This window comes from Pinus tabuliformis, chromosome 6 (assembly GCF_031772625.1).
Source record: "Pinus tabuliformis cultivar Carrire ecotype Pingquan chromosome 6, CPIR1, whole genome shotgun sequence".
In the NCBI taxonomy this organism is placed as follows: domain Eukaryota; kingdom Viridiplantae; phylum Streptophyta; class Pinopsida; order Pinales; family Pinaceae; genus Pinus; species Pinus tabuliformis.
Window position 1 is genome coordinate 744,525,876 of NC_142292.1, and position 20,824 is coordinate 744,546,699.

General features: G+C 39.6%; 2 protein-coding genes across 4 annotated transcripts in view; both read right to left on the reverse strand.

The window, feature by feature from the left end:
• LOC149260880 (ASC1-like protein) overlaps positions 1-20,824 on the reverse strand; it is a 192,014-nt gene that overhangs the window by 54,401 nt on the left and 116,789 nt on the right. For 2 of the 3 annotated variants that reach the window (XM_089421227.1, XM_089421229.1), the window contains exon 4: positions 17,436-17,621. The exons of the other annotated variant lie outside the window; for it this stretch is intronic. In XM_089421227.1, coding sequence (XP_089277353.1) covers positions 17,436-17,621 — 186 coding nt within the window. The remainder of the gene's footprint in view (positions 1-17,435; positions 17,622-20,824) is intronic. 3 annotated transcript variants of the gene reach the window in all.
• Positions 12,825-14,455, reverse strand: LOC149260881 (uncharacterized). Its single transcript, XM_089434088.1, has 3 exons — positions 13,900-14,455; positions 13,644-13,785; positions 12,825-13,519 (listed from the first exon to the last, which is right to left on the reverse strand). The coding sequence occupies exons 1-3, from the start codon at positions 14,453-14,455 to the stop codon at positions 13,015-13,017; spliced, it is 1,203 nt and encodes a 400-aa protein (XP_089290214.1). The 3' UTR covers positions 12,825-13,014.

Consider the following 20,824-nt stretch of genomic DNA (forward strand, 5'->3'; position numbering starts at 1 on the left):
CTTGTGGAAGAGATTTTCATCTTACCTGAGAAATTTCAGAGGGTGATTTTTGGTGATTTTCTTTTGGTTTGGAAGCTTCGTTTGGCCAGAGACTTTAGCCCTTCTTCTCCTATTTGGGCCACTTCTTCAAATCTGAAGCACGGCCTCAATACTTGAACAGAACAAACGAAAATTGCCAAGGTAGGGTTTCCATTGTATTTTTTATTATTCATCCAAGAATTTCTTTCAGTGCTGGTGTATTTTTTTTGTCTTGCATAATTCAGTCTTCATTAAGGGCTTAACTTCAAAACCCTGCCCTCCATTCTGTGAAAGCTTGTATTCTGTGTTGCGTAAGGGACAGTCCCTTAATATTTTGTTTTGTGTATGGCCTCAAGGGCTCACAAAGAAGCTATCTCACCAAGGCTGGTAGCCCTAAACCTGCGGCCTAATTCCTGGAGACTTTGAACTTAATATTATTCATAACGATGACAGTGACATGATAATGTACCTTGGCTGTGACTTGATATACTGACCTGACTTGATATATTTGACAGCTTTGACCCTAACTTAACTTGATATGATTGCAGCCTTGACTGTTACTTGACTTGAAACCTTGTAATATGATGCCCTAATTTGACTTTAACAAGGCAGCATGTAAAGTTGTTTGCAGCATTCCAAAATACATATGTGATCCAATGTCACATTCAGAGATCAAGTGTATTCAGTATTCAAGTATTTAGTATATTGTTATCTCTACAATAGTGAAGTGTTGGCTCTTTTAACAGTGATCTCGAGATCACATTGCATGAGTTATTGCTACAGCAGTGACTTTACACAGAGAATTGACCTATAGACATTCGACAGTGATTAGATAGTGATAGTGTAGCTGTAGGATTATACAGATAGTGAGACAGTGAGAAATGAGTCCATGACAGAATTAAAGTATATGTAAAAGTGACAGTAACCTAAAGACAGGGACCTTATGCACTACTGTAACCTTATCTGACAGCAAGCTTGATACATTACCATGAACATCAGTGGGTATAACACTAGTGACCTTTCTCTTGATAACCTGTTAGGATTTACACTTAGAATTGACAAGTGTCTTGACTTTGACTTTACTTGACTATGACACTATATGACAGTGATGCATTACTATCGACTTGACAGCTTGACATATTGTACAGTGACCTTAACAGTGAATTGAATTGGATTCTAGATCTTGATGGGACTTAGTGATATGACATAATAACTTAGCATATACCTTGACTTGACTGGACTTATCCTTATGATAAGCTAACAGCACTTGATGATAGCAGTCACATTAAATAAAATATCTCTGTGACTATTCTAGGAAAACAAGTGACATACAAGCACTGCAGTAATACCATCATTTGATGTGACTATAGTTCTTGAAGACTTGACCTTAGATATGACATGATGATTGACTTTGACTTGGCATAGCCTGTGATGACCTAAGATGTATACTAAGTATCTTGTAGTAATGACATAGAGGATGTACAGTCTTAGTTGTAAAGTAGTCTTAGTTGTAAAGTAACATAACTGTGACTTTACATGGCAGCAGGTCCTTGAGGGCAATATCATCTTGTTGTACAGCGAGTTGCTAAAGATGGATAGCAAGGTTTGACCATCTGAGCAGCAGTAAGACATATGCTGATAGCTCTCCGTGGGTAGAGCATAAGTGCGTTGCAGGCAGGCAGGTCATAGGGATGACCTGAGGCACCTTGATTTGTGCCATCGTTTGATAGCAGTGTCAGATGGTTGCAGCACTATATGCAGCAGCATGAGCAGTTTGGTACAGTACGGCAGTATGATATGTTACTGTCTCATGAGCATATGATGTTTATCCTTACATGAGCAGTGCAGTACAGTGACCATTGCAGGTTGATTTGTTTGGTATAGGTTGGACAGTGATCAGTTGGATAGCACTGTGCAGTGATCAGTAGTTGGACAGTGTAGTGGTCAGATTGAGCAGGGTTGCGCAGGTTGAACAGTGTAATCAGCAATGCAACCATAGGACTTGACAGGATATTCATTTTGAGCAGAGCAGCATTCTCTTATTTACTATATTGAGCAGGGATCCAGTCTGAAAATTGTGAAACGTGGTCCGCCCATTGATTAGGGTGGCGCTAGTTAGGGGATTGGAGTCACCTTCAGGTTGTGGCCACAAAACACTTCAGGGCAGCATGGTGGTGCTAGGGCAGGTCGTAGCCTGCACAGGGCATTGTGGCATCCTTTCAGTTGGTACTGATAAATTACAAGGCGATAAAGCATCCTTCCAACAGCAGCTGGTAAATAGGGTGTTGGGGCACTTGTCAGGTTGTGGCCTAACTCACAAGTTGTTGGGGCGTCGTTTTGGTTGCAGCAGGTTATTAGGGTGTAGCAACATCCTATACGCTGTAGCATGTGAATTAGGGGGTTGACGCCTGCCTCAGTTGTAGCCAAAATCTTAATGTAATCAATTTTCTTTTAACAGGGAGAAGAAAATTACTAAAGACGCGTTCAGTGGTTTTTGACCCTGATGTTGAAGAATCTAGGGTAATTCGATATAGTAGGATTCTTCTAGAATTGATAACAATTTGTGAAGCACTTTTCTATTTTCTTATTAGCTTTGATCTTCTTCTCTTATTATTAGTGTATGTGTGTTTACTTCATCAAACTGCTACCAAAACACAAGAACACAAGATATTGGCTCTCTGCCAGGGCAAAACCTCTCTCTCTCTTAGAGAGGAAAACCCTTTCGTAAATTTCTCTTATTGAAGATTCTATTGACCAATGCCAAACCCTAGACCCTTAACAAGAATATCGTCCAAGCACAAGTCAAGTCCTTCCTTCTCCCGGTACTCCATTTCACGGCACTTCGTTCTTCTTCTGGCAACTAGTGATAGTCTTTGTTAGGATAGCTCTAGAAGAGATACTTATCTTTGATCCTTAGTGAACTCTTTCAACTATGAGGATGCCTTCCTTCTCTTATCCATTCGAGCTCCTCCTTGAAGTGTAGTTGCAAACTTGGGAGGAGTTTCCCTATGTATTTGACCCCTTCCTTCTTTGCTTGAGAGAGTCTCTTCTTCTCTTTAGTGGGAGGCCTTATAGGCCCAAGTTTCTAGCCCAAACAATGAGAGATATGTGACTGTGATAGTGCTGCTCTAATGACTGCAGATAGACCTCCTTTTCTCGCACGTGTGAATATAATTCACCCTTAGAACAGCCCTCTAAAACTCGGTTTTGTTTCCTCCTCCTTCGCTACACTAGAGGCTCCTTTTACTCGACTTCTTTCACCCTTTTACTCAGCTTCCTTCTCGCTGATTTCAGAGGTATTGATTGCTTGATATTGGAGGAGTGGACAGCCTCTATATATAGAGGTTTGTCCCTCCTTTAGGCCGACTTGAGGCCGACTTGACTTTTTCACTTCGGATTTGCTTCTTTGGTGTTGTCGTTGCTTGGGAGGACTTGTGACTTTGCTTGGAGGTACTCTTTTGACTCTTGTACAAATATATACATGGTGTAACTTGCCCTTAAGGGTCTTCAAAATTTCTTTTGACTCTTTGACTTACCTATAGCACTTTGACATGTGCTAGACCTATTTCAATGAGCAAGAAACACATTGATATAAATAAAAAAATAATATTCCTTTTCTTTTATAAATAAAAACATCAAAATTACATTTATGAAGACCGAACCTAGTTACACTTTCTTCAATACCTAAGGGGGTTTTCCACCTAAAAATCTATGTCCACTATTTTATCTTTCTGCATTGTTGTATGGTGTTGTCTATTGTTGATTATTGTTTATGATTATCTGAAGAAGAACAATAATAATAACTAAAGGCTAACCAACGCTCTAAAAAAGATTAAAAGTGCTAATTGCTAAGAAATATTGATTAACCCCCCTCAGTATTTCCAACACTACTTAGGAAACCCTGATTTTTGTAGCATGGTCCCATTTTCCCAAACCACATTTTTTCACTCCCCTCCGTGCATTACAATCCCTATTTTATCATTGTCCTTCTCTAGGTCCACATGATCACTGGGTTCACAAGGCACAGGGACTCCCCCTTCCCCTTATCCACATATTTGGGTCAGGTTTGAAAACGTTGCCCCAGATGTTGATGCAACTAAAAGAAAGTTAAAAGCATATCATGGCCACAAGCAAGAAACAAAAGAAAAGAAGATCATAAAATGCAAAAGATGGTTGGGACATTTAATATAGCACGTGGGAAAAATCCAAACATGAGCTCTACCCCTTATCATTATGGCCATCACCTTGGTTCCTAGGGCCCATGAGTGCCCCTCACATCATTAAGGAACCCATGCACATCCCAACCCCCTGTGGGCGATGAACTGCCCCAGCTTAAGGGGGTGATAATTTTTTTACATCATTCAAAGCATGCTTTCATTTCCTAGAGCTTCAAGCAGTAATACAAAGAAAAATCAAGAAAAGGCAAATAAAGAGGGGTGCAAAAACAAAGGTCGAGGTAACTCATGTTTCCATGACTGCTCCCTCCTCACATCTGTATGCTCAATATGTGGGCTTCCCTCATCATCGATATCCTTGTACCCATGGTATTTGGCCCTCAGACCCCTTTATCCCCATCATTAGTCATCACCCACATGGCACCTATTGACTCAAGGATGTACCTGGGACCTGCCTTTCCCCTTAGGGGCTGGGAACACCTAATAGGATTGTTATTAACCACTCCTAGCTAAGGAGGTAACACTACTTCGAGATTAAAGCCCCAAATTTGGAAGGCAAGCCCCAATGAAGTCTCAGTTTTCCCTTAACTAACAAGCTTGGTTCACTTAGATGCACTAATGAATTATTCTACCCAATGTTGTGGATTCAACACTGGACATTATGTATGATTGGCAAGTGGTTTCATCGTGGGCTGGGTAACTTAACTAGGGACACCCTCCAAGTGAAGCGTTGAGAGCCATGGGGCTCCTATTAATCGCAGAGCATCATTACTTCATTCCATGGGCACCTTCAGCACCACAATAGTCTGCATTTCGCCCCACCTTATTCATGAGATGATGCACATGGACCAGTTTTCCCCAATCAGCTTAGCAGTGATCACATGGTTTGGCAGCTGATTTGAGGCTCAAATGAGATTTATCTCACCTTTTGAGAAGTGAGAGGGCTAGCACCATTCTCTGAGCCCTCAATGATGAAGCAGATTCAAGCTATTCTATCACTAGGAGACCCATGAGACCCATTTTGTGCCCCAAACACAAAATTGGGGCCCACATGATGATTTGCATACATATCTAGGGGCCAACCCCTAGAAGACAATTTTTGGAGCCCTCTTCCTTCGATTTGGAAACAAGAGAGCTCAACGAATGCCTCCAAGAAGCTTATGCAGGGGTGACATCAACATTTCGTCCCTCTTGTGGGTTTATCTTTATGATTTTGCATTAGTTATGTGGTTGGCTTGTAACTACAATTACTTTTTCCCTCCATTTGACAACTAAGAGGGGCTTCTAGACTAAAATTAGACTTGATAGAACATGTATAAATAGAAGGGACCTCATTTGAGTCTCTCATCATCATGACTCTTGAGATTAGTGTTCTTGGGATAAATTTGCACTTGTTTCTTTGGCTATTGGATATCTTCTGGATGCATTTCAATGTATGGAAGTTAATTCACATTTCTTCTGTGGAGCTATTTCTTGGATATTGGATAGATATATTGCATGTCATCTTGTAAGTGCCTTATGTTGATAAAATTTCTCTTCAAGTTGTCTAATGTATGGAATTGTTGCTTCTAGAACATGCTAACTTGTGCCCTAATTGTTGAAGATTAATTTTGAAAGGCTTTCTAGTTGAGTATTGCATATGTTATTCAATTTATGGCATGTAATGAAAGTTCCTAGTGGAGGAAAATCTTTGAACTGTCCATGAAACTCCATTATCTCTTGAAGTGGGTAAATGTTTAGAATTGATACCTAAGGCATCGATTCTAGGCCTGCTTAGAGACATTTGAGCTCATTTTGAACATCCTAAGACTCCATATGACCAAAGTTCAAGGCACTAGTCCAAGGCCTTGGTGGTCAAACTCAATTCATCTCCATAAATTCTCCTCTCTAAATTTTGGTCCTCTTAAGGTAGGACAACTATGTTAAAATTGGCAACTAGGGCCAAACTCCATGTGGGCCATCTTATTTATGGCAACTGATATTTTTCTTGGATCCCTCTCATCAAGAGGTGTAGGATTGATCGAAAGACCATCCAATTCCGATAAGTATTCATGGAGTTATGAATTTATTTGTGATATAAGACAATTCGTCAAGGTCGGCCAGCAACCAAATAACCCACACATGTGCTCAACCTCTTAGTATAAAGGAGATGACTTGAGAGACATTTCACACACACTTCTCTCTTGATTTCTCTCCACTTGTCTTGGATTTTAGTGTGAGAGAAATCTAGGAGGAAGTAGCCCTAAGACGCAAGAGGAAAGGAGGCTTAACAATCTACCCTAGTCGCAGTCCTAGCCCTAGCTTCTACACATAACCTAGCCGCAGTCATATAGAAAAGGAGATAGCCCTAAGCTAGAGGCAAGAGAACTCTGTCTTAGCCACAGCAAAGGAGAGTTGAACAGCGTGGGTATAGAGGCCTATTTTGAAGAGGCCTAACGTTGTCCTAGAAGAGGCCTAACGTTGTCCTAGAAGAGGCCTAACACTGTCCTAGAAAGAGGCCTAACGTAGTCTTGAAGGAGAAGCCTCAATGCTGTAAAGGAGGCTACCACAACGCTGTTTAGAGGAGGCCTCTACAAGCCATGGCCACAGTCCAAACAAGTTCCACAAGCCGGTGGTTTAGAGTGACCCTAACCGCAATCCTGAGTTTACCCTAACCAGCAAGAGGGGCAGAACAGCGTGGGCTATTTTAGGGTCATTTTATGAAGACCGAATTGTTGTTATAAAGGGCTAAAGTACCTTCCTTGAAGTCCGAGGTAGATGAGGCCTGTTTTGGGCTTGATATGTGGGACGTAAGCTCCAGAAGTACTATGTGCTAGGTTGCAGGCCATAGCATCACAGTTAGGACTTGTGTAAGGTGAATTGAGGGCTCAAATATGCCCAGAACAACAGCATGCTAGGGGAGGTGTCTCATGAAGGTGTGTTGCAGTCCTTGAGGGTTGTTTGTGGACTGATAGATGGGTGTGTAAGGGCTGCTAGATGCCCTAACCAGTCACAATATAAGCAGCAGTGAAAGCAAACTTGGAACAGTAGTGTTGAAGGGACAACAGTGCTAGTAAATGGGACAGCTAAGCAATGGAGCTTGGTGGAGCCATGATACATGGGACAGCAAGCTGACTAGTGTAGAAAGATGCATTGGACAACAAGGTCACATGGTGTTGCAAAGATGTATGGGACAACAAGGTCACATGATGGATAATATTGATGAAGCATTATGGTGGGATACTACAATTGTTAATGCAACATGTTAAGATACAGCCTATGGATGCAGCTACATAACTAGATGCAGCGGTGGGATGCAGCATGGTGTTAGAGACAGCAGTAGAGTGTTGCATAGTGATCGAATGCAGCCTAGTGTTGGGAGCATGTGATGAAGAGCAGTTTAATGACAGTGGTGCAGCGTGATGATACTTTGCAGTATACATTGAGCACAACGATGGGTACAGTCATGACTAGTGAAGCATGATGAGATGCAGCATAGTGATGATGGGTGCAACATGGTGCAGCACAGTGAGGTGCAGCATGATGATGAGGAGCAGCACAATGATAGGTGTAACAAGGCGATGGAGAATCAATTGAAGCAGCATGTCTTCAACTGAGTTCAACTACCTCATGTATCATCTTCTTAGAGATGATCTATGCTCTTATTTAGATAAGTCAAAGTGTTGACTTCTGTTGTAAATGTACTATCTCTCTCTCTCTCTCTCTGTTGAACTATTGAAGAACATATAAGAAGAATTGATCAAGGGTTTCCCCACATTGGGGTTTGTCCCTGGCTAGCGCCACATCTTGTGTCCTCTTGTCTTGGCTTGTCTTTTGCAATTTATGTTTATGTTCTATCTGCAATTTACTATTATGCTAATGTGATTGCTAATCTAGAAAAGATATTGAGCTAACTGTGAAAATTGAAATAAATTGCTCTAAGCATAGAACATACCTAAAATTAACAGGTTATCTAGGGTTTAGAGTGAATTGCATAGGAGGAGGTTTGGTGAGATTTCAAGAGCTTAAACATCAAGCCTAGGATCTTGACCACTTGATCCTAAATTTTAGTGGGAATCCACTTGGATTTCGTGCATAAAATCTCTTGCCCTAGGCGTTTCCCTAAGAGGGAAACCCTAGCTAGTTTTTCCTCAACTTGGGGACTTCTTTGAGGGTTGTATTTGTTTAGTACTTGGTGAAGTATATCATAAGAAGCCCTTTCTCCTCATTACCTTGATCTTCGGAGTACCTTCATCCACAATTATTCTCAAAACCCTAGGTCTTGCGCAATTCATCTCTAAGTCTCTTATAGGGAGTGAAGCACCTTTTGAAGCATTATATCATAATCTTAAGCTTTCCTTGAGAGGTCCTAATCCATCACCTTACACCCTAAATCTTAGAATATCTATTAAAGGTAATTATTATCTTACCAGGACTCCTCCCATCGGTGAGAGTCTGTAAAGAGTAGGGGACCTTGGTTGTGGTGGCAGTGGGCCATTGTCCCATTGTTAGCACTTAGTCTAGCTCTTTGTCATGTTGGGTTTCCCTCTCCAAGGCTTTCTAGATTTTGTGGTAACAATACCAATTAATACACATAGTCACTTAAGATCATAAATTACTCATACTCATATCAATTCAAATACTACGAATTACAACTTTTAGTGCATTGCATGACTCACTCATATGTTAAAACCCCCATGAGACACCTAGAAGTTCATCTTTAAGAATATTGGATCCACAATTGTAATTAGCAACCTTCTTGATGTTATGATCAGGACAAATTTTGTGGTATTAATTTTGTGTGTTGATATTCATCAATAAAGGGAATAATTAAGCAATTTTTTGCACATCTACATTGGCAGAAATGTTGTGGATATGGATCTCATCAAAATATACAACCCTCTTGGTCAAGTCTATCATCTAGAAGGCATTGTGTCTAAAGGATGGATGGATGATCAGGAAGTATGCTAGAGGGATATGGACTACTATTCTCAAGTGATGAAGATGAAAGGTAATATCTAATGAGGAAGTTGTTAAGCTTTTGCTTCAGAGAGCTATCTATATTTATAGCAAAACTACTTGCATAATTTTTAGCTAGGGTGGGGCTATACAACAAACATGATCCAAGCATAGGTGCAAATTTTTACACATGGTCCTATGTGCACCAACCCAGGAATTGAGCATGCAACACCCCCCACCCCCCAATAGGGTCCAAGGGGAAATGTCGTTGGTAGCATCATAGCATTTCTAATAGACAGGGTTGAGGAACAAACCCTCCAATGGCATGGGAGCACACTCCCAACCAACCGTAAAAATAACATTTGTAGCATCAAGTTCCAACTAAGCGTAGCAGGTTCTAGCTTGTGCAAACACATCTCAATGACTTGTGCATGCATACATCAGCAACTTGTGCGCACACACCATAGTGCCCCTAACACTGCCCACCACCTGAATAAGGTCCAAGGGGGAATGTCGCTTGTGGCCTCATGGCATTGCTAACAGGAAGGGTTGAGGGACAAAGCCCCCCAGTGGCATGGGAGTAGCACCTATAACGAACCATAAAAATTCTTCAACATTTGTAGCATTAAATCCCAACCATAGTATTCAAAACAAGCCAGTTCAAACGTAAACCGATCAAATTGGCTAGTTCATTAGGCCGAGCTATCCAACTGGTATAAAAATTGGTTTCAATCCTTGTGGGCTAGGGTTTATGGGTTTCACTAGCCATAAATTGGTCAGTTTATGAGGGAACCGACCGGTTTTCCCATAAATCAGTCGCTTCCATCATAAACCAGTCGGTTTTCCCATAAATCAATTGGTTTCATCATAAACCGACCAATTTATTGCTAGGCCAGCTGCAAACCCCACAAAATGTTGTTTTGTGAGTTTTCAAGCAGTTTTGAGGGTAACTTGGGGTTGTTTCCCTCCAAAAACAACCCCTCCAAGAAAAGCATGTCTCCCCTCTCATTTGCCTCACACATCTCAACACTAGCAACGTTGGCAATCAATGGTAAAGGAAATGTCACTTTTGCTTAAATTTTTAACATTACCATGAAATGACTCTGGATGTTTGAGAGTGGTTTCGACCTCATTGGATTTCATATGTAGAAACTAGAATTTTATATTTCATTCAAAATCCAACAAACTTAATAGTTTTCAAGATTCCATGGTTTGGGGGTTTGCAATGTTTCCATTTGATTCTATCATGCATGAGGGCATGAGATTGGCATTTGACCAAGAGCATGAAGCCCTTTTAAGTACCTTGATGTTAATGCCATTTACTGTTGAACTTTGTTGATATTGGTGGTATTCATTGTTGAAATCCTCTACCATGGCCTTAACAAAAATGTACCCTTTACTCAAAGGAAAATAATCGGTTAAGAAAATGCTAAGCTCTTTCTACCACATTATAAGATTGAGGAGATGAACCCTTCACTCAAACCAAAATCATTGGTTAGGCATGTTAAGCTTTTTCAATTTCTATCATATTATAAGGTTGAGCAATCCAGGTCTGAAGACTTTGAGCTAGATGATGTTTATGTATCTCTTGTTGATGATCCCATTTCTAGTAGCGCTGAATCAATGATGAGTTTCATGTTGATCAATGATTTGTAGTTTTGATGTCTAGTTTTGTTGTTACTACTACCACTACTACTGAGGTTGCAAAGGAATCTTAGGAGTCCTCAAACTCTGAGCCAGAATATTTATGTAGCTCATGTTGATGATCCCATATCTAGTAAAGGTAATGAGTTTGATCATGATGAGGAGTCATCATGTTGATCACTGATATGTAGACTTGTAGTAGGTCAGTGGCCCCATTGCTTGTAGCATTGTTTTTGGACTCTAGAGGTGATTTAGAGCCTCATTGATTGTGTATTTTTTTGTTGAGATGTATTGTACTCAATGCCATTTTGATATATTCAACTTTACATGGTATATAGATGAGCAAACTTTGCATATTTTGTCTCTATTCGTTTGGAATCATGGTTTTAAATCTTACAATTGATTTTTTTTCATTAAAAAGTAATTATTTCATGTTTTTTTTAAAGACCAGTTCATTGAGATCTGACTAGTACCAGTTTGACCGGTTCCGGTTTGAAACCCAGTTTGATAGGTGGACTGGTCCGGTCATCGGTTCCGGTTTTTAATACTATGATTCCAACTAAGAGCAGCAGGTTCTAGCAAGTGCACACACATCTCAATTACTTGTGTATGCCCACATCAATAACTTGTGCTCACACACCATAGTGGCCTCTCGCACATGACCTCTATCGTCCCACTTGCACACTGGCAATCAGGATTTCAGCAGTCATCCATACACACAAATTTTAGCATGTGCATAGTTGCAACTAGGAATGCCAATCACCCCTAAGACAGCTATGGAAGCCCAATTGTTTCTGAAACTGAGTCTTCGTGCATTTGCATAAATACTCGTATAGAATCGTGTAGCTCTCTTAGTCACCTAGCATACAAGATTTTGCCTCAAAGTTCTCCACAAAACTCTGGCATACAGGATTCTTCAATCTCTCAATCCTTGCTAGTTGTATAGTTATTTATTTCTCTGTTTCAATAATTAATGGGAAATCTTTCTTATGCTATATTTTTATCTCAAATGTGAATGTGTGTAATTCAGCTAGTTTTCTGCAGATTGTAGTTGCCTTTTATACCTCTGAATTATCTCGTGTATTGGGTTATCCTTCACACTGAGCATCCTCTGCAAGTTTGTGCGCATCAAAAGATATAGATTCTTTTGAGTCAGGTGTCAAGGTAAACATGTTGGGCCTACTTTCCTATTTTAGGAGAGGGTTTTAATTTCGAATGTCATATAACCACCTAATGACCCATCCAATATATAGCTATTGATTTCTAATGTAATGTAAGAGGCATACTTTTCAAAAGAGAAATTGCATGGTTTTATGCTTTACTAAGCTTGTTACGTAATGGTAATATAACCATTACCTGACCATCACCACTTTCACACCTTTCTTTGTCTTTGCATGTATTTTCTTTAATATTTTAGTTATCATCTACCCCATCACGACTCTCCCACAAAATTATTTATATATATATATATATATATCCACACACAGAGAGAGTGAGGATGGAGGTGTTAGCTCAACCAATTGAACCATCCACCCAAGGCATGTCGCTAAAGAGAAGGCCATAGGTCACAGGTTCAAATCTGGTCAAGTCTCTCAGGGTTACCAGCTGCTATTGTAGCTAGCAATTGAACCCCCCTTAATCTTGATATTCCATCGGAATGGCTGGGGCAGGGATCCCACAAAGCTTTTCCTTTATATATATATATATATATATATATATATATATAATATAGCCCCAAGGAATAGCCCAATTGTAGATGGTCTTGTGCAAAAGTTTCACAAAGGTCTCAGGATCAAACCTCAATCAATTGCTTCAGGTTCCCAGCAGGTATTTCTGCTGGTGGTTATTACAATGTTGCACACATCGCGATCGGGATTTAATCGGCGCCGGGAAAAAATCGGAAAAATCGTTAAAATCGGGAAAAAATCGGGAAAAAATCGGAAAAAAATCGTTTGGCACAAAAATTCATTCATTTTTTTTTTTTTTTTTTCAATTTTTTTAATATCTAAACCATCTACAACATAAAATAAATACATTGACACATAAATATGATAAAAAAACTAATATATAAGATGTTCAATATCATTTCTAGCGCTAAAATCACACATAACATTGAATCATGTCCTGAATAGTAAGTCCTGAGTCCCAAGTCCAACTCAGCCTCAAAATATCAACAAAAAATATGATAATGTATCTCATCATGTCATAATGTCATATACAATAAAATGAAAGTCTAATCCTATTGATTTCCTCTGCCCCTCTTGCGAGAATATGGCACAGCTTTCTCTTTCCCTCTAGATGTAGAAGCTGGTGCCTGTGGTGGTGGAAATGGCAGTGGAGTCTGACGTGCTCTAGAAGCTGAAGAACTAGTAGTAGCAGCTACAAGAGGCTGAGGTGGACGGAGACCACGTCCTCTACTGGTGGTAGTGGTAGCCCGGGTAGCCCGGGTAGGCGGTGTCACCTCCTCCTCCTGCTCCTCCAACTCCTCCTCCTCCTGCTCCTGCTCCTGCTCCTGCTCCTCCTCCTCCTCCTCCTCCTCCCCCTCCTCCTCCCCCTCATCCTGCACTAACCAATCCTCAGTGGGATCCATGAGAGGCCTCTCGGTCTCAACCCTCCATTCAGCAGTGGTGTCAATCCCATCCAATGAGATGGCTTCCGTATCAGGTGTCTTCTCTAGTTGTTTCACCCACAATCGAAGATTGTAGTAGACATAGACCATGTCATTAAGTCTATGGGACTCCAACCTGTACAAAGTTCATGAAATAATAAATTAATAATTAATATTATAAAAAAAATATTGTTTAAAACTTTAATGAATTCAAAAATTTATTTGGAAATTTGCAATATTTTAAATGTTTAAGTGTTAACCTATTGCGCTTCTTGTTGTGTATTTTTTCAAATACACTCCAATTGCGCTCACATCCCGAGGAGCTGCATGTTTGGCTGAGGATGCGCACGGCAAGATTTTGCAAAAGGGGTACTCTGCCACCATACATCTTCCACCATGCGTCTACAACAAAATTACAAAGAAAATTTTAAATAAACATAAGAAAAAAATGGAATTTGAAGAAACAATGAAATTTGAAACAAAGTTACAAAGTACATACTACAAACTAAAAAATACCTGGGATTTTAACCGTCCTATCATTGATAGCCATCTCAAAGCCAAATGTGCCACCTGACAACTTATATTGCTCAATTTGTCTAGAGACCTCCATACGTTCTTCTGGAGTTTTCACCATCTTCTGGACACAGGTTAATAATCCTTCCACGACCTCAACATCAAAATTAAACCCACATGCATAAGAAAATGCAGGGTTCAGGAAAAGGCCAGCAGCATGAATGGGACGATGGAGTGTGTTGTTCCATCGCTCATCAATGACCTTCCATAGAAGGAGTTGTCTCTGGAACCCATCATCTCCCTTGTCATCATAGTAGGACCGAATGGCTTCTTTGGCCCTATCCATGGCTTCATACAAATAGCCCATTGCGGGCTTCTCACCATCTACCAACCGAAGAACCTTTACCAAAGGTTCTGTGACAGCGCACACCTCCTGCACTCCCGCCCAGAAGTCTTCTTGGTATGAAACAAGTCTGCAGACGGCCTCTCCTTCTGGTTTGCGGCTCATTGGCAAAGAACGCCACTCCTCTGAAACAAACATTCTCTTCAAATCCCACATAGAATTCAAGAGGGATTGAAGAGATATGAAACTCGTCGCAAACCGTGTAATGGCGGGGCGCACCAACTCTTTGTTGTTGGTGCATTTTCTCATCAAGCTAAGCACAGATGTGTGATTGTAAATAAATTTTGTGATGGTTTTTGATGAGTCAACAGCCTCTTTGACAAAGGGAATTTTCCCTATGTCCTCTAACATCAAATCAATACAATGGGCAGCACAAGGTGTCCAAAATAAAGTAGGATGCCTGTCCATAAGCAATCTACCAGCAGCAACATAATTTGCAGCGTTGTCCGTTATGACTTGGACAACATTTTCTGCACCCACCTCCAAAATAAACACATCCAGCAAATCACATAAATTTTTTGCATCTTTGATTTGATGAGTTGCATCAACAGATTTGATAAACATAGTCCCCAAGGGACAACTAACCAAGAAGTTTATAAGGGTTCTCCCCTTTTGGTCAGTCCAACCATCTGACATAACAGTGCATCCTGTTTGTGCCCATGATGCCCTAAAATCCTCCAATCTTTGGGTGCAGTCACGCTTTTCATCTTGAAGAAGCCGGCCTCTGAAATCATGAAGAGAAGGGAGTTTGTACCCCGGGCCAACACTGGCAACAGCATCAAGAGTAGGTTGGAAAAATGGATTATTCCTTATAATGCTGAAAGGAATATCACTCCAGAGGAGAAATTTTGTCATCAACTTGTCAGCTTTTTCTTTTTCAGTTCTTTTCATCATTGAACCGATAGTTGGTTGTGAACCAGGTGTGGTTCGAGGAACAAAATATGATGATGCAGCAAACGGATTGACTGACGCTGCAGTAGAACCTGTGCCACTTGGCCCACTTCCTTCAACTGACCTTCTTAGTTGCCTTTTGAGTTCTTCTTTGGCGTCTCTAGTGTGCTCTAATTCTCCCAATGCTCTCATGGCTTTTTGGATAATTTCAGCATTTGTCTTTAGACAGGGCCCCACATCACGTCCAGGGATTTGTGCAAGGTGGAACTTCAACCTGTACACCCCCCCGAATATTTCCTTTCCACACAACTTGCAAATCAAGTTTTGTCTATCATTCGGAGTTTTAGGGTCACCATATTCCCAGAAAGGATCCAATTTCCTTGGCATGTTTGTTTTTGAATTTTGAATTTGCAAACCTATGGAAAAATAAGGATTAGGAAATAGGAATTTAGGATTACATAAATGATAATAGTAAATAGTAAATACAAATTACAATTTAGCATTTGCAAAATTACAAGCTAATTATTTCCAAAATCCCAATTTGAATTTCTAAACCCAAAAAACAATGAAAAATCAAAAAAAATAAACAATGTTTAAAGAAAATGAGAAAATAAAAATCAAAAATTGGTTCTCATAGTCATAACAAATAACCCATCCCAAATCAATGAAAAATTTCTAAAAATTCTTTAAAAACAATGAAAAACAAAGTTTTTAGAGAACCAAAACAAAAAAAAATTAATCTACATACCTGGTTTATGGACAAATTCGCGATCTTGGCTTGGATTCCTCCTAAAATCGGCTCCCACAAGCGACGGCAACCCTCTCCCTCCCTTCTTCTCCTTCTCCTCCTTCTCCTCCGCGGCGGACTGCTGAATGAATAAACAAAAAATCGATTTTACATATAAAACCCCCGCTGCCCGCGCCTCCCGCGATTTTTTCCTTAAAAATCGCGATTTTTTCGAAAAAATCACGATTTTTTAAAAAATCGCGATTTTTTCGATAAAAATCGTTAAAAAAAATTTCCGCCGATTTTTTGGATAAAAATCGCGATTTGAATCGGCATTTTGAAAAAATCGCGATTTTCCGATTTTATCGCGATTAAATCGCGATGTGTGCAACACTGTATTATGGTCCTCTATCTAGAAAACTAGGGAAGAGCTTAGAGGGGTAAATTCTGAGGGCTAGCAAGGTACCAATGTTATCACATAGAACACAAAATCTGTCGACGAGTAATTATATTTCTCAAATGAAAATTATATAAATGATAGCAAAGTTGCCCCTCCATCCCCCCCTTTCCTCATTTCAACGATTATAAATGTTTAAGGTACTGAAATACATCGAAAACAGCCTAAGGCTTCTGATAGATATCACAGCTTAGAAACATTTATGACCCATTCTGACGCATTTTGGACATAGACGGGTTGTTCCCAGCCCTTAATGAGCATTTTGGGCCATGCCAACCCCTAAAAACCCAAGTAAAAACAAAATGACCACAATTTAAAAACATATGGTTGTTATTTGTTATGCAGAAATTCAGAAGTAATTATTTTAATGAAAACATAAAACGAAAAACAAAGAACTAAACCTAAGTGGGCTTCTTTTCTTATAAAATGGGTCCACTTACCTTTCTCTCCTCACATTTTCTACAAGAAGAAACAATTCCTACAGCAACAGCATGCGTGTAGAGTGATTTTTATAACATTGAATCCATTTCTAGAAAAATGATAGCAAAAAGAACATTGTGGGCAGCAAGAAGCATGTTGTGTGCATCGTTATCAGTTGTAGGCAACATTCCTTGCTTATTTTTCAGCATCCATGGCCTGTCAAAATGCTAAAGAAAATGATGAAGATCTTGATGAGTTTGAGAGCTAAGTGTAGCTTGACTCTTATTTTGGCACATATAGCCTAATTTATAAGGCAATTTTTGGATTTTGCATACTATGATATTGTAATATATACATGAGATTTTTAATATATTGTCACTTATTTCTATCATTCTAATTTCCCTTGTGATTTCTCTCTAATTTTCCTGTTTCCCTGATAATTTGTTCTTTAAAAAAAACCAATCGAACTTTCGGATTAGTGATATTTTTAGTTTTCAAATTATCAATTTTTTCCTAAACCTTTGGAGACTCTTAAATTCAATGTCATCCCCATTTCAGAAACCTGAACTTATTCCCAAGTTTCGTGCAACTTAGATACGTGCTGATCATGTTAGATATTAAAATGGAAAACTAAAACATACCTTGTACTCCAAATAATCCAAATCGGATAATATATGAGGCGAAGGACAATCCATGAAATAATAAAAATAATGAAAGTAACGCTTGGGAGCCTATCATAGCCCATATATCTAAGCATCTTGCTAAACTCCAAAATCACGTCACTAATATCATGGATAGCTAGAACAACAGAACCAATGCGTGAAAACCTGTCACATGACCAATATCAACAGGGACAAATATAAGTAAAGTTTTAAAGTACAAACAAGGATAACTAGCTCCATCCTTGTAAAGTACAAAAATTCCATCCTAAACAACCTGACTGCATGTTCACATTTCAAGTGCATCCATACACACAAGCTTTCACTTTATAAACAAAATCCTACCAAATTCATTTTTCTACTAACACTAACCATTATTCAGAACAGTAAAAAGAACTAAAGAATGTGTTCCAATACATTGCACAACAATTTAGAACAATTGAAGAGTATTACGTCCAATAGGATTTGAACCTGCTGAAGGTTTAGAAGACTTCTGTCCTATCCATACATAAATCTTAGGCTGGCCCAAACACCCCAAATATAATGAATAAGCACAAACACAAAAAAACTTCCAATAGAAATTCAAATCAAATATGCAACCAAAACCTACTGCAATACGTACACATGTTTACATTCTCGAAGTAACCCTATGGTTTACATGCTACTTTAGAAAGTCATTGGAAGGATCCCAAAATTCCAAGTAAAATTTTGAAAGGCTTTCAAACTTTCCACGCCAATGCTTCATTGCCATCTAGGACTATATTCAAAGATGATTTGACTAGCAAAAATGCTATAACAACTATAGTTTACATTTGCATAGGCATATTGCTTTTGTACCTGTTTCAACAAATACCCAAATCACAAGTACACATAAAGATTTGTCTACTAAAGTAGGTAGAAGAAACTAAAAATCAGTGTTATCAAGCAATTGTGTGATTCTTTTCATCAAATTATAAATTAATAATCAACTGATTAATAAGTATCTCATTTCAAGCAAATTGTTAAAGAGATCCCCTTCTGCACTTTCCTAGGGTACTTTTATATCACTCCAGTACCAAAAGTGAGACCCATATTTTAAATGCAAATTTGAAATTTGGTTCAGATGATTGTAAATAGAATAATATATGACATCTCCTAAGACACTGTAATGTTCAGCGCAAAGTAAGACAAATATTAATTTGGGTTTTCGAAGATTGATACCTTTGGTCAGTATCATAATGCATCAAGTATTACGATAGAAGAAGAGCACTTGATTCATGATATAACCGAGAAGGTTTTTCAAATGCCATACATGAGCCATTGGACATCGCCAGTTTAACGTCTCCCATGTGATATCTTCAAATCTAAGAATCAATGAATTCAACTGCACATTGTGTGCAAAATTTTGAGTCTATCTTCTCATTTCCGATATCTAGAGAATTTCCACAAGCACAAACTTCAGTTTTGATAGGTTCAAAGATTCTTTTCACAAAACAATCCATAAGGATCAGCTCAATCAGTCGAACCATCCACCCAAGGCATGTCACCAATGTGGAGCATAGATCATAAGTTCAAATTCAATCAAGTTCCTACAAGTTACCAGCCATTATTATGGCTAACGGTTGAGCTTCCCTACATCTAGATATTCCATGGAGAGGAGGGAATCCCAGAAAGTTTTCCTTTGGAAAAAAGCCAAGCACTGCACTTTGGTAGTTCTTGTGATGAGGTGAACCAATTTAACAAAGTAACATAGTTTGTTAAAGTATTCACATAAAAGAAAACCACCAAGATCTGAGCAGTCTGTCAAACTAAATGAGTTAATGCAATCAATATGCTATGCAAACAAAAATATAATCAAGGATAAAAATAAGAAATGTTTGTAGTTGTAGACATGTCTTTCCACCCTTATAAGTGTTACAAATCACCTTCTTACAACTTAAATATGTGAAGATAAGCAACAACCTCAAGCAATAAGGTTGTCGGATGATTAAGAATAATGCTGTAAGCACAAAAAACAAGTCAAGGATTTAAGGAATTTTGTGTGACCAACCAAACCTCCCACAATGGTGAGCCCAACATGGTCATGGCCATCTCATACAAGGAGATTACTAACATGCGACTAGACCTTGCCATCATTTAATGAGGACAAGCAATCAACTTAGTGCCATGGATCCCCTTCCCAAAGAAATGTAAGAATGTAGGTTTGGAAAAAAAGCATGAGTCGTCCATTTCCTAGTTGATTCTACCATTATCCTAACATGTGGTAGACATAAACAATAAAACCAATAACAAAAAACAAATAAGACATAGGCATAAGTATTGTCAATTGTCCCCTGGGTCTGAGTGGTAGTCCAACAAAGCAGGCCTTCAATGCCCTTAATGGATCCAACACATAGATTACGGGTGGGCTTTCGACGGCGCATCTGGCTTGCTTTCCACCATGTCTCGAGTTTGGAGCGCAGTGTTGGTGTCAAGTCCACCACCCTCCTACATTTAAAGAGCATGGCGATTCCACTTAGCATCTAGCGTCCCTCATTCCTCATTAAAACATTGAGATCTCTCGACATGGCCATCAATTCCTCCAATCGCATGAAGGTGGTTACTCTGCTCAGTTTCAGAGCCTTGCATTTGGTTTCTCTGCAACTATGATCCGAGAAAGAGGGCGGCCTAGCAGAGGTGGCCTTATGTGAGGCCGACCTCCCCACCCTCCTTAGCATGGGCACGAGGGTGAACATTTTGACTATGGTATTCCGCACCGCTTTAGAAGAATGGTGGTAAATGCTGAAGCACGTGAACTTTGGGTCTCAAGTGACCATCTTTGAGATTTGCGCAACACCGAGGAGCGCCATTACTGGGACCAAGAAGACACCAATGTGTTGCTGGAAGGAAATGTCTTGGACCTGGAATGTCATTTACACCATGCAAATTCTTCTTATTGCCAAATTGCACGTTTTCTGGGTATGGAGCTTCAAGGCTCAAAGTGTCCGTCGACTGATACAATGGATGACTCCTCGCTTTCTCCAGTCCATGCAAATGCTCCATGACAAGCCTTGTAGTCCCTTGCCATGACAATGCCAATCACGCGACAAGTCGAAACCTATCTTTGTCAGCTTGGGTCCCTCCTGTGGTAAAGGCGGAAGTCACAATAGCCAGGTCAACAATCACAATGGCCATGTCAGCAACTCTCTCCAACGGTACTTTGAGTTTACATCCTCCTCCAGCTAGCCACCCTCCTCGGGGCTCCCTCTTCCAGATGATCCGGACTACTACAAACCACGCCCCATGGTTCAAGAGGACCCCCCTAAGCATTAGCTGATGTTGTTCCTCTCTCAAGGTAGTGTTGCTATATGTCTTGCATTCTCGGTTATAGCTATGGTTTTGTATATTTTGCT

Excerpts from the sequence above, each read along its gene's own strand:
- LOC149260881 (XM_089434088.1), bottom strand. The coding sequence starts at position 14,455 with ATGTGGGATTTGAAGAGAATGTTTGTTTCAGAGGAGTGGCGTTCTTTG. Across the intron at positions 13,786-13,899 it reads TAGGACGGTTAAAATCCCAG|ACGCATGGTGGAAGATGTAT; the intron begins GTATTTTTTAGT and ends ATTTTGTTGTAG. Across the intron at positions 13,520-13,643 it reads CACAACAAGAAGCGCAATAG|GTTGGAGTCCCATAGACTTA; the intron begins GTTAACACTTAA and ends AACTTTGTACAG.